The sequence below is a fragment of the Arachis stenosperma genome, chromosome 3, assembly GCF_014773155.1.
Source record: "Arachis stenosperma cultivar V10309 chromosome 3, arast.V10309.gnm1.PFL2, whole genome shotgun sequence".
NCBI lineage: Eukaryota > Viridiplantae > Streptophyta > Magnoliopsida > Fabales > Fabaceae > Arachis > Arachis stenosperma.
In genome coordinates this window covers 161,684,414-161,702,086 of record NC_080379.1, presented here as the reverse complement: position 1 = coordinate 161,702,086, position 17,673 = coordinate 161,684,414, and the positions used below count along the sequence as shown (strand labels likewise).

The window sequence follows — 17,673 nt, the reverse complement described above, 5'->3', positions numbered from 1 at the left end:
GAAAAAGAGGGTAAGATAGTGTGTGACGTACCTTGGGGGAGGGATATGTCCCTCCCCATTTATACCATGTCAGAGGTGGGCCCTGCAAAGACAGGCCCACCTTCCTTGAAGCTTTCTCGCACAGCTGTAGCAGAGAGCTGTCAAAGACGCGTGTTCAGGTCACGAAGTGAGCCGTATGTGCCCGATCGTTCGGGTCGGGTCATATGTGGGTTGGGTTGACTCGCGAGTGGCTTGGACCAGACCGTAACATGACTAAATTGAATAATCGCGTGAATATAGGGACTCCAAATTCATTTTTAAAAGAGAAATTATTTTTTAGAAGATTTTATTTGTTATATTATTACGGAAAAGTGAAAACATACAATTCTAAGTTTTGAGAAGGAATTTGAGTATATAATAATCGGCTGAAATATTTTACCCCTAACAAAAAGTGTGAATTAGCAATAAGTTCCATCGTTCTCTGAAAAACTGTGCCACCCTAGCATAGCAGCGCAGGCCACCATACCGCACCGTAAAATGGATTCTCCGCCGTTACTTCCTTCATTCCAATTTTTTACGGATTGCTGATTCATTCCAAAAATACCCTTCACTCGCTGAGTTCACTCGCCTACTCGCTGAGTAACTCACTGAGAGTTAAAAAAGATCAAATGAATGGACCAACAACGCGAACCTAACTCTAATTCGCAGAAGAAGCGCCGTCTCGACCTTGACTGGGTAGCTCTTCTCCCCCGCCACGGCGACGCACCGCCGCCGGAGATCGTGGTCAAGCCTATGGCCTCCGGTAATTCCTTCTCCCTCGACGATGAATTTAGATACTACACCGACCACCAGCTCATCGAAAGCATTCATAGCAAGAAGCAAACCTTGAGAATCCATCTCCCGATGTTGAAGGATGGAGGTGTCAAGATTCTCGATACCATCAAGCGACAAGAGGAAGAGCTAGCTCGCCGGAAAAGGACGCCACACGTCCAGGTTTGCCTCTTAATATACAAAGAAACATTCATTTGTTTTTTTGTTTTTTCCTTTTAAAAATGTGTGTTAATGTGTTGTGTGAGTCGTTGGTTTTGATTAGCCCGCATTAATCGAGTCGGTTTTCGCTTAAATGAGCATTGCGCTGTAAATTCATGTGGTTTATTGATGTCGAAGGACTTTTGTTCTAAGTTTAGTTACTTATATTTTGTTTGATTTTTCGTTTTCCTATGTAGAACAGGAAGTTGTTGATGCTGATGATAAACCGAGAAATGCTACTGGCTCAAGTGATGTTGGTGAGGTTTCTGTTTTGGTTGAATCAATCTTGTGGTAATGCCTATTAATTAACTATCACCTTAACCCCATAGAGCCTAATCATATGGTTGCTAATAGAAGGTGGCTGTTGAAAATGGTCTATGAGTGAAATTGAATCTTTTCTTGCCATTGTTACTGGGGCATTATGTCATGGCTTTGCATTTGTTGGTTAAGGTGTGCATCTTCGGTATTGTAAAAGTTTTTCATATCAGATTATCAATTTGGACACCAGATGCTTAATGTTTGGTGTGATATATCTGTAAAACCATGCAGTGACGTGTGATTGAATTACTTGTTTGTTGTGGGATACTGAGAAACTGGATGTTTTTGAAGGTGTGTCTAGTGACTCGAGACAGAAGAGTATCTCATCTCAAGTGCCAGTTCAACCCTCATTTGCATCTTGTTTTTCTAAGAAATTGGAAGGAGTTGATGTAAGGTCCTTTGCAACATTTGCAAGATACTCCATTTGTCCTTTTTGACTTACTTGTCAGTACCCGGTTTGACTGTAATTTGTTAAGCAGACTGATTGTATGGTGGTTGATACATCTGGAAAAGAGACTTCACATTTCAGACATTGCAATAACGAGACAATAAAAGACAAGGGAGAACCTAAAGGAGGAAGGAGGCTTAGATCATCTTCTAGAAATGAGCCATTTCAATGTGCTACCAACCTTTCCAAGAATGATGCTTTTAATGATGGTAAAAAATCCAGAGCAGCTTCCAGTATCTCTGCTGCGAACATTGGGAAAAGCCTGTCAAGATTCTTTGCTCCAGAAGTGTAAGAGAAGAATGTCTTGCTTCACTGTTTTTCATTCAAACCCTAGCCATTTTACCATCGTTAATTCACTTGACATGTATCCTTTGCATCTCTTGTACTGAATATTTCTTTCTCTAGTATTTGCCAATTTTAGTTAAATTTACCCAGGGGCATCCTATAGTTTATAAGGATAATGGTGTGTGGGATTTCTGCCTTTCTGTATTTGGGTCAGTGCCCAATACAAATTTGGGCTAGATGAAGAATAGCAATCGGTTTCATCTGAAATTATTTTGTCTCCTTGTCCTTTTTAAAAAAAAAAAAAAAGTTTTTTGCTTTCATCCTCTTCCTGTGTAATCTAAACTCATGATCTGGAGAACCTGATGCTCAATCGTTCAGGTACTTAAGTAAGCCATTAATATTAATATGGTTTTCTCTTACCTGTTTACTATCTGAGCTGAAGATGTTACATATATGATTTGTTATTCATGTTTCTAACTGGGAGTTTTCAAATGAATGAATTTGTTAGTTGTGTTCTAATTTGATTTTTTCCTTTCTTGTAGGAAGGAAACTAGACAGGCAATTCAATCAGATGACTCGAGGTCCAAGAAGGTATATTTATAATATATTATTTATTATTATATTATATATAAAAAATGTCTCATATATCCATTCACCTTTGGCAATTAGAGTGATTTATACTAGAACCCACAGTTTGATTAGTAGTATGTTGATAATCAAAGACAACTTTAGCTTCATTAATAATTGATTTGTGATATGTTATATATAACATGTTTTAAACAGGGTCAGCCCATTGTCCTTGATGATGATGATGATGATGATGATGAACCTTATCTGCTAGAGAAGACAGAGCAAGAAAAAAAACTTGCTGAATGGTATTATATATTTAGTCATTTCATCTTCAGCAATATGTCTATGAAATTTGTTTTTTTATCTGATTTGTATGTGTTGCTTTTCAGTGCAAAAGATGCTAAGATGTATTACCCATCAAGGTACTCCAAAGGATAGAACTTTGTACTTTAACCATCATTGTTTAGATCCACATTTTTCTTGTATGACCTTTAAACTTACCTTTGTGATGGCCCAGTGACGATCCAGAGTCTGTTGAAATTTGTTACTCAGACATAGATTGCCTTGCTCCTGAAAGCTATTTGACTTCAACTATTATGAATTTTTACATACGGTAAGTTTATTTGTACTTCCCCTCCATTTTTCCAAATGGGTTATTAATGTTAATATTTTTTTTCTTTGTTATTTTGAAGTGAAATATGTAGTTTGTGTTTTCTTTCTCTTGTTAACCTATATTCATAGGATATGATTTGGTGGGGATGTATATGGATAGAGCAAAATGCGTATTTGATAGGATAAATTATAGTTCTTTTTACTACTGAAACTATTTAGTCTTTAAGTTCAGTTGTCTGCTGTGTGTGTAGCCAAATATAATACCCAGAAATTGGATATTGCTCCACTAGTTTTTCCTACCAGAGTTGTCTGCCTGTCATTACTATTGCTTTGATTCCTAAACCAATGTGCTGTTTTTGACCTTGTGTGTGTGTGTGGCTATGCTTAGCCAAATATAACACCAAGAAATTCGATATTGCTCCACTACTTTTTCCTACTGGAGTTTTCTCCCTGTCATTACTATTGCTTTGATTCCTAAACCAATGTGCTGTTTTTGACCTTTTGGATGACTCTAGCTGAAAACTTGAACCATACTGCAGTATGATGTTAGCTAATATCTCTACTTATGACATTTTCACTTTGCTAGATATTTGAAGCAGCAAGCATCTTTGGCAAATAGATCATTATCCGAGTATCATTTTTTTAATACATATTTCTACAAGAAGCTTCAGGAGGCTGTTTCGGTTAAGGTACTATATTATCTTTATGCACATGCATAGCTGTATTTATGTGTATGTATGGCAATAATTTTCTAATTATTTGCAAGTAGAGTTTATATGTTTAAGATCATCACATTCTTAATTGTTCTATTCTAAAATTAATGTGCCCTTTACTGGCTGCTGGTTTGACTGATAGCTGATACCGTATTAATGATGTTTAACTTCTGTTATTAAATATGTTTTTGCTTGATAGTTTTGAAGGAAACATTCAATTGATCACCATACAAGTGCAAATGACTGATCGAAGAACTATTTCTCAGGCAGCATAAACTATTAGTTTATCACTTGTATCATGACCCTTTTGCAATGTTTTTTGTTTTTTGTTTTTTTGCACTGATTCTTTCTAGGAGACATGTGAAGTTGTCTATGGGAAAAGTAATCTGGAAATTTAAGTGGGATATTTGATAGTTCATTAGTTAGAATGCATGATAGAGAACAAGTGAATAATAGGTGTAATTATTATTCTTATTAACAGTTAAATTTCAGCATGAGGGAGGTGGCTTGGGTATTGTCTGCATTTCAAGCCTAAAGGCTTTTCTGTATAAGAGACAAACTGCATCCACGTGCCTTAATCTAGCAACTTAGGCATTTTGGAGTGTTAATTTTTTAGTATGTACTCTAATTCATTTTCCCATTAAATGATATAGCAAAGTGACAGAGCAACATTCTTTGTCAAATTCAGAAGGTGGTGGAAGGGTGTAAATATATTTCAGAAGACCTATGTTTTGATTCCAGTACACGAGGAGTAAGTTTTTTCCTTAGCAGTGAAACTCATTTTGTAAGTTATTAAATTGTTGACTGCGAGGAAGTTCTTTTGTGCTTTCTTTTGTTTTAGGTTATTATAGGAAGAAAATACAATTCTTGTGATAGGGAAAGCCCTCTAAGGTCAAGAAATATATTTAATACTTGGGCTATAGTGTCACCTCATTTTACATTGACTTGAAACTACAACTATGGCTTGTCCGACTAAAATAAGGGGCTGATATGCTCTGTAGTTAGTTTTTCTTTGATATATTTTAAGTCTCTTCTGCCTTATAATATTTTCATATTAGAAGAAATAGTGGGAGAAGAAAAACTGGTAAGAAAAAACAAATGAAGAATGGGTTATTTAACTGTAAATTTTTATAGTTATGTTTTCTGTGCTCCTATGAATGCACTTCATGCCCAATTTTATATTGGCAGCAGGGTCATTTTTATTGTTATATTTTAATCTCTCTTGTCCATTCTCTCATTTCCGGATTCTTTTTCTTCTAATGTTTCATGTATTTAGTCTTCATTGGAGCTTGATCATTATTTGTATCCCGGATAAAGGTGATGAATCAGGGCCAATCATACTTCATCTGGATTCTTTGAGTCTTCACTCTAGCAGATCACTATTTGATAACATCAAAAGGTTAGGATGAAGTAGCACTTGATTTATTGTATACCATATATGTGACATATCTAGTTCATTTGTGCTCTGGTTATTAGTTCTTAAACATATCACAGCTTCCATATCTTGTGACTTCACTACCATCCTATGTTACAAGTAGGTACTTTTCTTATGTGCTTGTAAGTACTGGACTTGAAAGCCAGATCCAGCTAAACCTCTTGGGTAGTGTGTTTGGTGGGTATGACAAATTCAGTTAAGTCCACTACCACCTACCTGGGTAACCAATTTCCCTGATTTATTGTTTTTGGACCTGGGGCTGATAAGAAGGCCATTTGACTAGGTCGATGCACAATCTAGTTTTGCTTGCTTTGTTAGTCCTTTTTTTACAATTCAAACATCGAAGTTAATGTAGCGAAATTATGCTTTGTAGCTTTCTGATAGAAGAAAAGAACTATTTGGATCAGGAACATATGTCATCAGATGTTTCAATTGCAGACAGGATATGGAATTGCCTTCCCCGTCGAATTGAAACGCAAGTTATCACGGTAAATTTATGTGCTGTAATCTAGCGTATCTTGTTTGTGGTAGTTGTTTGAGGATGATAATATGATTTAATCAATCTTATTTCCACTTTTTATGCGTGTCTTTTGCACCAGGTTCCCCAACAAAGGAATGATTATGATTGTGGCCTTTTTGTATTGTACTTTATTGAACGTTTCATTGAAGAGGCACCAGAAAGACTCAAAAAGAAAAATTTGGCTATGGTAATTAGTGTTGGTCTTACTCCCCCCACCCCACCCTGACACACACCCCCACCACAAAATATTTTTTTTTTTTATTTTGATAGTTAAAATAAGAGAAGATCTTATCTCTAATAATTGATCAATTTGCAGTTTGGCAAGCAGTGGTTCAAACCTTCAGAAGCATCCAGTTTGAGAGTGAAAATCCGTAAACTGCTCGTGGAAGAACTTACAAATTCAATTGACCGTAATTATTCTCCAAAGTGTTCTCCTTCATCATTTTCGGGCACAAGTCCAACTGAATCTGCTGAGACAGCCAAGGACCCTGATCTAACCACCGCATGAATTACAATTTGCATTTTAATTGGATGAAGAATCTTTCGACAGTTCACATAATCGATGTTATTGTTTCTTCACCTGTACAGACATCAACTATCTGGTACTTTTTTTTATCACCGAGTTTCCCACGGTACATGGAAAAAGGTGGCCGGCAGTTTACTATGCGTAAAAACACATATCCAGTTTCTAACCATTTCTTGTGGATAAGAGTTCCTTCCACTTTCCAAATGTATAGTAGGACAGGTCAGTACAGAGATGATAGTCTGCTAGGTAGGCTCCAAGATGAATCTACCAATTATTTTGTACTTGAATCGCTGAGAGTTGGATTAATATTATAGGATTGATGCGGTAACTCATTTGATGTTATGTTTCACCATATCGTTTTAACTTGCGGGTTTGTCTTGTTCACCTTAGTCCTTAACGTTGTCAGTGTCAGCACATGAGTTTAAGAGCAAACTAACACCACCAATTTGAGCTAATTTGGCTAATGTCTCGATATTTTATAAGTTGTGTGATAAGCGAGCTCTTGTGTCAATGAGGCATCTATCATAAACTGTCTTTGGTCCTCGGCAAAATTAAAACTAGAGGAAAACAATTATTCTCCACGTACAAGTTTTTGGTCTTTAATTTTTATATGCGACAAATATGCGACAAAGAAGTGTCTTTAAAACTTAAAGGCAAATTTTATCGCACTGTTATAAGACCGACTATATTTTATGGTACGGAATGTTGGACGGCCAAAAGTAGGGGTGTCAAAAATCTCCAGGAGGCGGAGATCGGATCTCCGCAGGGACCGCTCTAATGGTGGAAAATTTTTCCCGTAGAGATGGGGATGGGGATGGGGAGCGAAATTCTCCCAAGATAGGCGCGGGGACTCGAGCGGGGATCTCCGCCCCATCCCCAATAATTCTCCGAATTCTTTAACTTATTTAATAACCCCTTGCTTTATTTCTAATATAGGGGTGTTTTTAGTAATTTCACTCATTGAAAAATTCTAACCCTATTGTTCAAGATTTTATTTTATGGATTATTATTTGCTATGTTATATTTCTGGACTTATAATTTTGGATAAGATATGTTTGTGTATTTGTAAAAATATTTAGTTTGTTTTTTGGGTTTTTTTATATTTTTTATTATAATTTTCATATGAATGTTAAATATAAAGAGATGAGAAATGAGACCCTGCGGAGAACGTGAAAAATGCGGAAAACGGGAATGGGGACAATTATCTCCCATGGCGAAAAACGGGGCGGGGATGAGGATTAATTCTGGGGGCGGGGACAGGGAGCAGGGAGGCATCCTCCCGCCCCCGCCCCGCCCCGCCCCATTGACATCCATAGCCAAAAGGGAGCATCCCCATAAGTTGAGTGTGACAGAGATAAAGATGTTAAGATGGATGAATGGTCATACGCAATTTGATAAAATAAAGATCGAAGATATAAGGGAGAGAGTTGGAGTAGCACCTATTATGGAAAAGATGGTAGAATCGCGTTTCAAGTGGTTTGGACATGTAAGAAGAAAACCGACAGAACATCCAATCAGGAGGGTGGATGAGAAAGACAGAGGAAGACCTAAAAAGACCATCCATGAGGTGACCAAACGAGATCTACATGTAAACGGTCTCTCTGTAGACATGATACATGACAGAACTTAATGGCGTCGTTTGATTCATGTAGCCGACCCCACCTAGTGGGACAAGGCTTTATTGTCGTTGTTGCTTTTGTATACAAATCATTTTTTGATACAAGTCTATACAAATCATTTATATTCATGCGCGCACGTTCTTCCTCGTGCGTGCCGTTACTGCACATTCTTCTTCGTTATTTTTCTCTTTCTTTATCGTTGTTATCAACACCACCTCCTCCTCTTTCTCCTTCTTTTTTCATTGGAATTGCTTCCCCTCCTTCCTTTTCCTTCTTCTCCTCCATCATCAGTTATCTCGTTGTTAAAGATAATAAATAATTCAAGTTCAGATTGTCAATTGAACCGAAACGAAATTGATTATTGTTTTGAATCCAATCAAGTAGTTGAGGTATGGTTCGATTATAATTAATTTTTTCGTTAATAGTTTATAATTTTGTAGGTGAATAATATTTCATCGTTGATAGTTTGAATTGAATGTAATGTAAAAGTTCTGCATTAAAAAAATATTTTTCTGTATTTGCAGCAAATTTGGGTGTAACACGAAGATATTTGAGTGTATTGTTTAAGAATTTTCGGTATATGTGTGCTAATAAATTTTGCATAATTAAAACTATTTCTCTTCCTCCTCATCTTCTACTGCTTCTTCTTTTTTCATCATCATTACCATCTTCTTTTTTTCTTATTCATCTTTTTTTTTTTTTTTTTACCTTCTCAAGTTTCTTCTTGTTTCACTCTTTTAACAAGAATAAAAATGAAAAAATCAAACAAAAAAGAAGAAGAAACACATAATGCTGCAAAATTATTTGAAAGATGATGGACTTACATTCATTCAACTAAAAGAAAGAAAGAAATAAAAAAAAGAAGAAAAAAATGAAGCATTAGAGAAAACATTTTTCTGTATTTGCAGCAAATATGGGTATAACACGAAGATATTTGAGTGTATTGTTTAAGAATTTTCAGTGTATGTGTGCTGATAAGTTTTGCATAATTCAAAACTCTTCATCTTCTCCCTCCTCATCTTCTACTGCTTCTTTTTTTCATCATCATCATCATCACCATCTTTTTCTGTTTTTCTTATTCATCTTTTTTTTTTTATTTTACCTTCTCAAATTTCTTCGTATTTTACTCTTTTAACATGAATAAAAATGAAAAAATCAAACAAAGAAGGAGAAAAAATACGTAATGTTGCAAAATTACTTGGAAAAGGATGAACTTACATTCATTCAACTAAAAAAAGAAAGAAAGAAAGAAAATAAGAAAAAAAAGAAGAAAAAAATGTAGCACAGAGAAAATATTTTTTTTTTTTGTATTTGCAGCAAATTTGAATGTAACACAAAGATATTTGAGTGTAACACGAAGATATTCGAGTGTATTGTTTAAGAATTTTCGGTGTATGTGTGCTAATAAATTATGCATAATTCAAAATTATTTCTCTTCCTCCTTCTCATCTTTTGCTGCTTCTTCTTCATCTTCTTATTTTATATTCTTATAATTCTTCTTAAGAGGAAAAAAACAAACAAAGAAAAAAAATACATAATATTGTAAAATCAATAAAAAGAGGAGGAGGAAAAAAAATACAGCAACAACAACAGTAATAAAAAAATGATGATGAATATGAAAAATGCGAAGAAAAAGGAGGAGAAATGCAAAGAAGAAGGAGAAGAAGAAGAAGAAGAATAGGAGGAGGAACGCGAGATACAAAGTGAAATAACGTGCTTTCACGCGCACGATGTAAGTAACTTGTATGTCAAAAAGACTTGTATGTGTAGAAATACTCAAAAGAAAATACCAAAATAGTATTTGAAGTTTACATCCTTGATAAAAAAAATCTCAAAAGATGTTAATGACAAAATGAGTTATCGAAAAATTTAAAAATGGGATAAAAAATTTATATTAAATATATATTCTAGAAAAAAATTTAAAGATCATATTTTGATGTAAATTTTTGCAATCATTATTAAAAAAGTATAATCTTTTTATCTTTAAAATTTAATAATTTTATGTCAAATTGAATTTTTTTAAAAAGTTTAATCGTGAATGATAACGTATTTTTGAAAAATAAAAAAATAATTTAGAGATTAAATTTTGTTTTAATTTTTTTATTGTGAATAATAACATTTTTTTTGAATAATAAAAAAAAATTAGAGACCAAAATTTGTTCTAAATTTTTTTCTATACCTTCCAAATATTTATTCAAATATTGTTACAGAAAATTAGATCAAATGAATAAATTATTTACTAATTAAAAAAGTTTTTTTATTTACTTACAAAAAATATAATATTTATTAGTTATTTTTATTATATTTTTAAATCATTCAGAAATTATTTTGTCGATAATATCTTTTAAAATTTTTTTATTATCCTTTCGATACTAAATTAATAGTTAATCCTTAAAACAAAAACAATTCCGTGAAACCCAACGTCATAGTTCTAACAACTAAGATGTAAGACAAAAGGTCTAATGAAAGTCACGAGTTCAATAACAAAATTCATTCCATTAGATAAGTGGGTACTCCTTTCAAAAGAAACACCGTCTTTTTCATAATGGCAATTGGCAATGCAATTCTTGACAAAAATAAAGATCTATTTCGATTTTTGTTTTTGATTTTTATGAAATAATATCGTCTTTCTGTCAATACTATTGTTATCTGTTAATAGAAATCATTGATGTATTATGTTAATATTAATTTGAGTTGAATGTTAAGTGACAACATAAAATAAACAGGAACTGATTTATTCCTAAATCTAAATTAGTTAAAGATTTATTTATCTTTGTTTTTGTTCCTAAATCTAAATTGGTCAAAAATTTATTTATCTTTATTCATTTAAATAAAATGTTTGTTTTGATGTTAAATTAGTTAAATCTATTTGTTAAAGACCTATTTGTTCTAAAAAAATTTATACAATTTCATTTTTAAATTAATTTTTATATTTATTATATTAATATTTTTTAATAAATTATTTAATGTATGGTATAATAAATATAAATTAATTAATAAATTATTTAAAATTAATGTATAAACAAATTAATAATTAATTTAATAGTATTATAGAATTGTAATTAAATTTTAAAATCTCTTGTCCTCCTTTATAATAATTATATAATAATAAAAGATATATTATTAGACATTAAATAAATATATTCTTAAGGTCAAAACACATTAATCTTTATCTATTTTTTCTTTTTGTATTATTATTTTTTTTATATAAAAACATTTAAACCTAGTTAAAAGAATTTTTAAAATTACAAGATAAGAAACCCGGAGTAACATCAAATATCACTCACTATTCACTAGCACATGCTTTAAAAAATAACTACTTTTTATATGACATATTTAAATGGTCATCTAAAAAATAAATGTGATTATACGGCTATGTAAAACGTTTTATAATATCAATTCTAGACATATAATATACACAATTCATTACGTAAAATGGTTACCATTTTAACTAAGAGCCACTACCTACGTATATCGTTTGATCTGAGAGACTTGTGAGTGGAAATTTACAAATTCAAAGCTGGGGTCCCAATAGGTTAGACATACGAATGATGGCATCTTCCGCGTTTCTTCTTCTCAGGAGTTTCGTGTACTTGCGCTTTTCTTCCAAATATCTTGTACTGATAATTTTCAAAGGCAGCAGAAACAGCACCAACCTACACCATCATCATCATCATCATCATCAACAACAACAACAACAATAATAACTACTTGTGAAAGTATAATACTTTTGCTTTGGTTTCATCATTTTGTCACCAGGTACTAACCAGTTCAGGCTTCTTACTGTATACCCTCACTATGATGTCTTCGTTGAAAGCTGGCAACAAATGACTGATGCGATAGTCTGGGATTGGGAACTTTTCTTTGCTCTCGTAATCCTGCTCAATGGACAAAAAAAACTGTTATGCTCTTCACTATCGAACTCAAAGTTACATCTAGAATATGCATGATATAAGATGTAGTTTGGATTTTGTAATGTGATGTCTGTGGGCTAAGCTTGGTTTACAACTTGGAAGAATGTTCAAAATGAAGAAACAAGATTATACTTTGCCAACATGCAAATCGATTAGCACATGGAGGAATGAGGATTATCAAAGCCATTACAAAATTTGGATTGCACCATTACAATATCGAGCAATTACAGGTATATCATAACCGCCTATTGGCCAAAATATTGATTACATATATACTAATAATCTTTCCAAATTAGACTATTCTGCTTGCCTTTTGTTTAAGTTGTTACATGTACTACAAGATTTGCAATCACCAATCACACACCAACGTGCAAAAGTTTAAATGAAATATAACTCTAGAACACAAATAACTGTACCTTGAAGAATTTAATTCTGGATCAGGAGATTCATGCACAATAAAGAAAGAACATTATTAGTCAATGCCACACCATATAAGAAAGTGCTTTGACTTATGTCACCAAGTACCTTTCGAGAGGGTTTTCGGTTCCGTATGTCAAATCAATTTTAACATTGCTCACAGCAACATCATCTTCTTTCAAATTTACGCCATTTGTCTGACAAGCCAAAAATTAAAAAAACTGATATATATCATGAATAATAAAGTAACGAACCCCCTCTCTGCCAAAATAAATAAGCAAATAACTAGTTAAACGACTATTTGTGAACCTGGGAACAAACAATATCCTGGGGTGTGATGTTTCTGAAGTGGTCAAGTCTCTCCCTTGGTACCGAAAACTCATTGCAGAACTACAAAAGTGGAGTAAAATGATATAGTTTAAATAACATGTTAGCATGCGCTGATGATGATAATTATCTACTAAGCAATACTACAGTGCTACACAGAAATATTCAATTCTCATGTCCTGTAAAATAGATAATAGTAAAGGAGAAAAGACAACGAAAAAAGAAACAAAGATAGAGAGTTAAGGATCTATGCTAGAAAATTTGTCAGGTAGAATACCTGGTATATATCTCTTCTGCGAATGCGTCGGATCAAATCTTGGGATTCCTTGAGCTCTTCTCGAGGAGAAATCTCAATTGCTTTAAGAATCGAGTCATCTAACTGCAATATATGGCAAGAGAGAGATATTTCCATGGTGCTACTGCTACATTCGAAATCCCAACTCCGAAAAATTTAAAATTATTACAGACCTTCCAAAATTCAGATGGTTGATGAATTGAGGAGGCAATATCAAGATATGGGTTTGCTTTCACCAGCGCATCTATGACCATCAATTCTATTGCCTGATAAAGGAAACAACAGTCAACACTGAAGTGGTTTTCTCTCGTTGAAAGGCGGAATAATTTGGATTTTTGCTTTTACATCAGTGAAGTTAGAGAAATCACTCACTTGTACTTTTGCATGTGTATAGACAGTTCGATGCAAATCAGCCCGCGTTGCAAATAACTTGTGAATTGTCAGATCTGACCAACATGTCAAACTGAGATAACATACGTACCATAACTTCCACCCTAACAATGATATCAAAATTTTCAGAATGTACTAACAATCTTTGGCACGATAACATATTTCATCGTCAATGACTTGCATTGTCTCCATCAATCTGCAAAATACAGTAAAATTGTTTTCAGTTATCATCCCTTCTGAAAAGAGAAACATGGATAAAGTATGGATGCTTCTGCATAGTTCAGGAATCAAGAGTAGAATAACATTTCTGCACAAAAGGGAAGTCATTGTCAAACTCAAAGCATTCATCCTTATATATACCTTTCAGGCTGAAAGTTGCAACCTAGGCCACAAGCACGACAATCACGAACAATGTAGTCAAACCTGAAAATCATGAATTTTATAGTACTATTATCAAAAGCACTCATATCAATAACAGTCACACAAGACGAGGAAGAAAGGCAGAAAAGTATGTACTTATCAACATCAATTCCATTGCGACCATTTGCCACAATATCATACAAGAACTGGTTTCCCTTTTCCTAAGAAATTCAAAAAGGAAATTTTAGGAGTGGTAAGATGGTAGAGAGCAAATAAATAACATCCAGAAGAGAGACAATTAGAATTAGGTAGACCGACATTTTGTGTAGTACTGCCACAGCTTGAAGTGATCATTTCCTGCCACAATTTAAAACCGCATCAGAGCTCCTTATCTATATACTGGAATTTTCTAACTATAGATGTGTTATATGTACAGAAAGAGAAACATAAGAACCTCAACAAGTAAAATAGTTCAAGGAGCCAAAACATATTAGATTACAAAGTAGCAGAAATGTAATGATGTTAATATGGTCCCAAAAATAGAGTATCATTGCACTCCAAGAATTTCTTAATTTTGCAGTATGTCAAGAGGAACCGCCCTTTCTCACTGATCACAGAATGCTGCTTCGAAAAAACATGAAACAGAAGTGTGAGTGTATTCATTTGATAGCACACACTAAGATCTAACCTTCACTTTCTTGAGGAGTTCAGGATCAATATCAATATTGTGTTCATCAACCATGTAATCTATCATCTTTGCTGACATTTTCTCATGGGACCTGAAAGTAATGTTAATTCAAAAGGATGAATTCTCAACCAACACATAGTTGCAGGTTCTAGAAAGTCAATTTAATTCCTTAAATAGAAATAAACAAATCCAGAAAATATGTATAAGTTACTAAGTCATAATGACAGAATCCGTTATATCTATCTTCAGTTTAATGGATAATGTGAAGCAAGTCCCACAAACATTGCTATATTTCTTTGTTCTAGTTATAGACAATATAATTTTTAGGAATGTTGTTGGACGAAGCAGGAAACATGTGCTATTAATCATGTGAAGAAACTTTAATGTACAGAGAGAAGTCAGAAAACCTGAGTTAACAAGAACATCATAGAATTACCATTTGTCACCATTAAAGACCCGGGGAAGGAACTTGCCCTCAAACATGTGGCTGAAGGGACCATGGCCAACATCATGCAGTAATCCTAGGCAGAATATCATATCATATTAGTAATAATAACAAAATAGTGGAATTAGAAGTGTCAAAACAAATAACTCCCCAGACATGTCAGGTACCAGCAAGCTTTACTGCCATCACATCGCAATGTTCAATACCAAGCTCTGGGCCCTAAAAGCATAGTAAGATTGTTTAACAACATAATCTCATATCATCTTGCCAATAACAAGCATATAGCAACACAAGGCAGTTTATATATATTTACTTGGTATTTTTTTATTATGTCAATAGCTTTGCCGGCAAGCCAATAAACACCAAGTGAATGCTCAAAACGAGTGTGTACAGCTCCAGGATAAACCATATGAGTTAGACCTGTATTACATTAAAATCAAAGATTCAAAGTTAGGGCTTAATTTTGATCGACTAAGTGCAGACTTCCTCACATTATGACAACATCCATATGCTCTGCCATAAAACTATATACTAAATTTGATAAACATAAGAGTTATTTCATAAATCCTATTTGACTACTTCATTCACATGTAGTAAGTTGACTCACCTAGTTGCTTCAAATCACGAAGTCTGCATAAATTTAAAACAAGAAAAAAAAGTTAAAAAGAAATAAGAGAGTTAAGTAGTAGTAGTATATAGTTTGACTATGCGCACTTGCCTCTGAAATTGTTCGGTGTCAACAAATTTCAAGAAAATCTGCAATAAACAACGAGAATTTCAGGTTCAACCAAAATCAACGGAAACAATAAATGATGAAAAAATGTACCACCAGAAAAGGCTAAAATAAAAATACTCCATCCAGTTTCTGAATTTACTATTATTACAACTTTCTCATAGTGAAAATCTTCATTTATTATTCTCTTTCACTTTCGATTAAGTTTAATCTTATTTCAACCGATGTTATATTGTTGTTGATCATAAATTCACAACTATACGCATACTCCTGAGGATTTTCGAATCTTCTCTTAGTTAGAGGATTATACTCCATCACGGAAAAATCTCATTCATACATACAACTATTCAGTTTACAGCCACAGAATCTACACCTAATGTTATAAGTAAGCAAAAGTGACCAGAAACACGAAGAGGAAAGAAATAGCAACAAGCGAAGCAAAATGAATTTAGAGAAAATTTTGAATGAGAGTTATGTTCCATTTTTTTTCCTAAATAGTATACAAAAAAAGCTGTTGCTTACCGGCTCAAGGAAAATATTGCCATGGACGTTGTCGCGAACGTGCTTGAGCAATGTCCTTTCAACAGCGACGACGTCGTTTGCAGGAGCAGCCATTGAATGCTGATTGCTGAGCAAAAACAACGAGTGAAGCAGAGAAGAGAATGAATCGTGAGGCTAGAGAGAGAGAGAGAATGAGAAGTGGTGTAACCGTAACTGTAACTGCAAAGGGGAGAAATGGAGAACCAGAGAAAGAGTGCGGGTTCTGGTTACGTATTGTTCAATGTTTTATGTTCATCAACATCAGGTGAAAACCCCGCCAAGTTGAAGCGCGTGCACCACAACTCCCCGAGCAAAATATCAATTTCCTTTCCCTTGGTTCGCTAAAAATTCAAGCTAAAAAGTTACAGGCGCTTATTTTTATACGAAATTATTACTTAAAAATAATTAATAAAATCGAATGCGAGTCTTTATTAAAATTCAAAAAAAAATTTGTGTATGTAGTAAAAAAAAAGTTAATTATGTGTTGGAAAATACAAAAGAAGGTCAATTAACTATGTAGTTGTCTCTAAAGTCATAAAGCATAAACATTTGGTTAAATAGCATTATTAACCCATGACAACTATTAAACTTAAGTTGAAATTGATTATTTAATAATAGTGTTGTAAAATACCGTTAGTTATTTGTTATTTTCATGTTTCAATGCAATACATATTGATTATTCTTTTTTTATCCTGCACAGAATGTGGAGCACAATTAACAATGAAATATTTATATTATAAAATTAATTATTATTAACTAAAAGTATCTTAGTAAATAATTTTGCAATTAAATTCCTACCTTTGTATTTTACTCGAGTCTTAGGGTCATGCAGATAATCGGAATATATCAAGCAGCCCATGATGATGGTTGCAACTTGCAAGTTGCAACTTGCATGTAGTAATTTAAGGAATATTAACTACTCAGTTTTACGAACAATCGCACCATTAATATTACTTGGTTTAGTATACAGACCCCAAACGTTTTTTAAGTTCCCATGTAATGATTATTATTAATAAAAAAAATGTTAGAGAGGAGAAAATGATTGCTTGTTGACGGTGAAAAGGACCTAGTAAGTTCCCTAGGCAAACACGTTACACTATCTAAAAAAAAACTTGAAAGCCCCTCCTCTAAAGTTGGACACCTGTACCCGGGAAGAACAAAAGAATATTCCATGCTCACTTCTTTAGGATAAACTTATTATAAACATAATTAAATTTATCAAACATAACAAAAATTATTTTCCTATACGGTCATAATTATTTTATTCTAAATTTAGGTATATTTACCGAGGAAAACAATCATGAAATTTAGTCAAAAAATTTCTTAGTATATATTTCATACATACATTACTGTACCTGACAAGCTGTAACGCAAAGCCAAGTAATTATCGGATATTCTTCAAGTCAAGAGTTCTATAATTGAGTAACAGAATTTGAGACAGAGAGAGAGAGAGTATGGCTGGCTCACAACCAGCAACAGATCACAGTTTACAGATGGAAATACTAGCCAG

General features: G+C 33.5%; 2 protein-coding genes across 6 annotated transcripts; one reads left to right on the top strand and one right to left on the bottom strand.

The window, feature by feature from the left end:
• The first annotated feature begins 419 nt into the window (after nt 1–419).
• LOC130969537 (ubiquitin-like-specific protease 1D) lies at nt 420–7,095 on the top strand. Of its 2 annotated transcripts, none has more exons than XM_057895300.1 (14): nt 420–972; nt 1,211–1,265; nt 1,618–1,715; nt 1,806–2,062; nt 2,602–2,650; nt 2,843–2,934; nt 3,019–3,051; nt 3,147–3,242; nt 3,828–3,930; nt 4,608–4,705; nt 5,231–5,353; nt 5,797–5,877; nt 5,989–6,096; nt 6,226–7,095. In XM_057895300.1, the coding sequence occupies exons 1-14, from the start codon at nt 652–654 to the stop codon at nt 6,266–6,268; spliced, it is 1,557 nt and encodes a 518-aa protein (XP_057751283.1). In that variant the 5' UTR covers nt 420–651; the 3' UTR covers nt 6,269–7,095. The 2 variants fall into 2 exon arrangements, with proteins under 2 accessions (XP_057751283.1, XP_057751282.1); XM_057895299.1 differs by having other exon boundaries at nt 5,763–5,877; nt 6,226–7,084.
• Nucleotides 7,096–11,297: 4,202 nt separating this feature from the next.
• On the bottom strand, nt 11,298–16,481 carry LOC130969403 (uncharacterized). 4 transcript variants are annotated; one of them, XM_057895099.1, is made up of 19 exons: nt 16,339–16,481; nt 16,146–16,251; nt 15,609–15,646; nt 15,498–15,520; nt 15,204–15,310; nt 15,058–15,109; nt 14,882–14,966; nt 14,446–14,536; nt 14,076–14,114; nt 13,758–13,978; nt 13,538–13,593; nt 13,380–13,453; nt 13,181–13,273; nt 12,990–13,091; nt 12,695–12,775; nt 12,494–12,582; nt 12,385–12,400; nt 11,822–11,932; nt 11,299–11,710 (listed from the first exon to the last, which is right to left on the bottom strand). In XM_057895099.1, exons 2-19 carry the CDS (start codon nt 16,236–16,238, stop codon nt 11,591–11,593), a joined length of 1,491 nt encoding a protein of 496 aa, XP_057751082.1. In that variant the 5' UTR covers nt 16,239–16,251; nt 16,339–16,481; the 3' UTR covers nt 11,299–11,590. The 4 variants fall into 4 exon arrangements, with proteins under 4 accessions (XP_057751084.1, XP_057751082.1, XP_057751081.1 ...); XM_057895100.1 differs by having other exon boundaries at nt 11,302–11,710; nt 13,758–13,820; nt 13,914–13,978; nt 16,146–16,455; XM_057895098.1 differs by having other exon boundaries at nt 16,146–16,458.
• Between the last annotated feature and the right edge of the window lie 1,192 nt (nt 16,482–17,673).

Bases quoted from the DNA above. Each gene is read 5' to 3' on its own strand.
- LOC130969537 (XM_057895299.1), top strand. From the start codon at position 652: ATGGACCAACAACGCGAACCTAACTCTAATTCGCAGAAGAAGCGCCGT. The intron at 2,935-3,018 runs GTATTATATATT...GTTGCTTTTCAG, and splicing joins GAAAAAAAACTTGCTGAATG to TGCAAAAGATGCTAAGATGT. The intron at 5,354-5,762 runs GTTAGGATGAAG...TATGCTTTGTAG, and splicing joins CTATTTGATAACATCAAAAG to CTTTCTGATAGAAGAAAAGA.
- LOC130969403 (XM_057895099.1), bottom strand. From the start codon at position 16,238: ATGGCTGCTCCTGCAAACGACGTCGTCGCTGTTGAAAGGACATTGCTC. The intron at 12,583-12,694 runs GTTCACAAATAG...TTGGCTTGTCAG, and splicing joins AGGATATTGTTTGTTCCCAG to ACAAATGGCGTAAATTTGAA. The intron at 11,711-11,821 runs GTTAGTACCTGG...ATGATGGTGTAG, and splicing joins ACAGTAAGAAGCCTGAACTG to GTTGGTGCTGTTTCTGCTGC.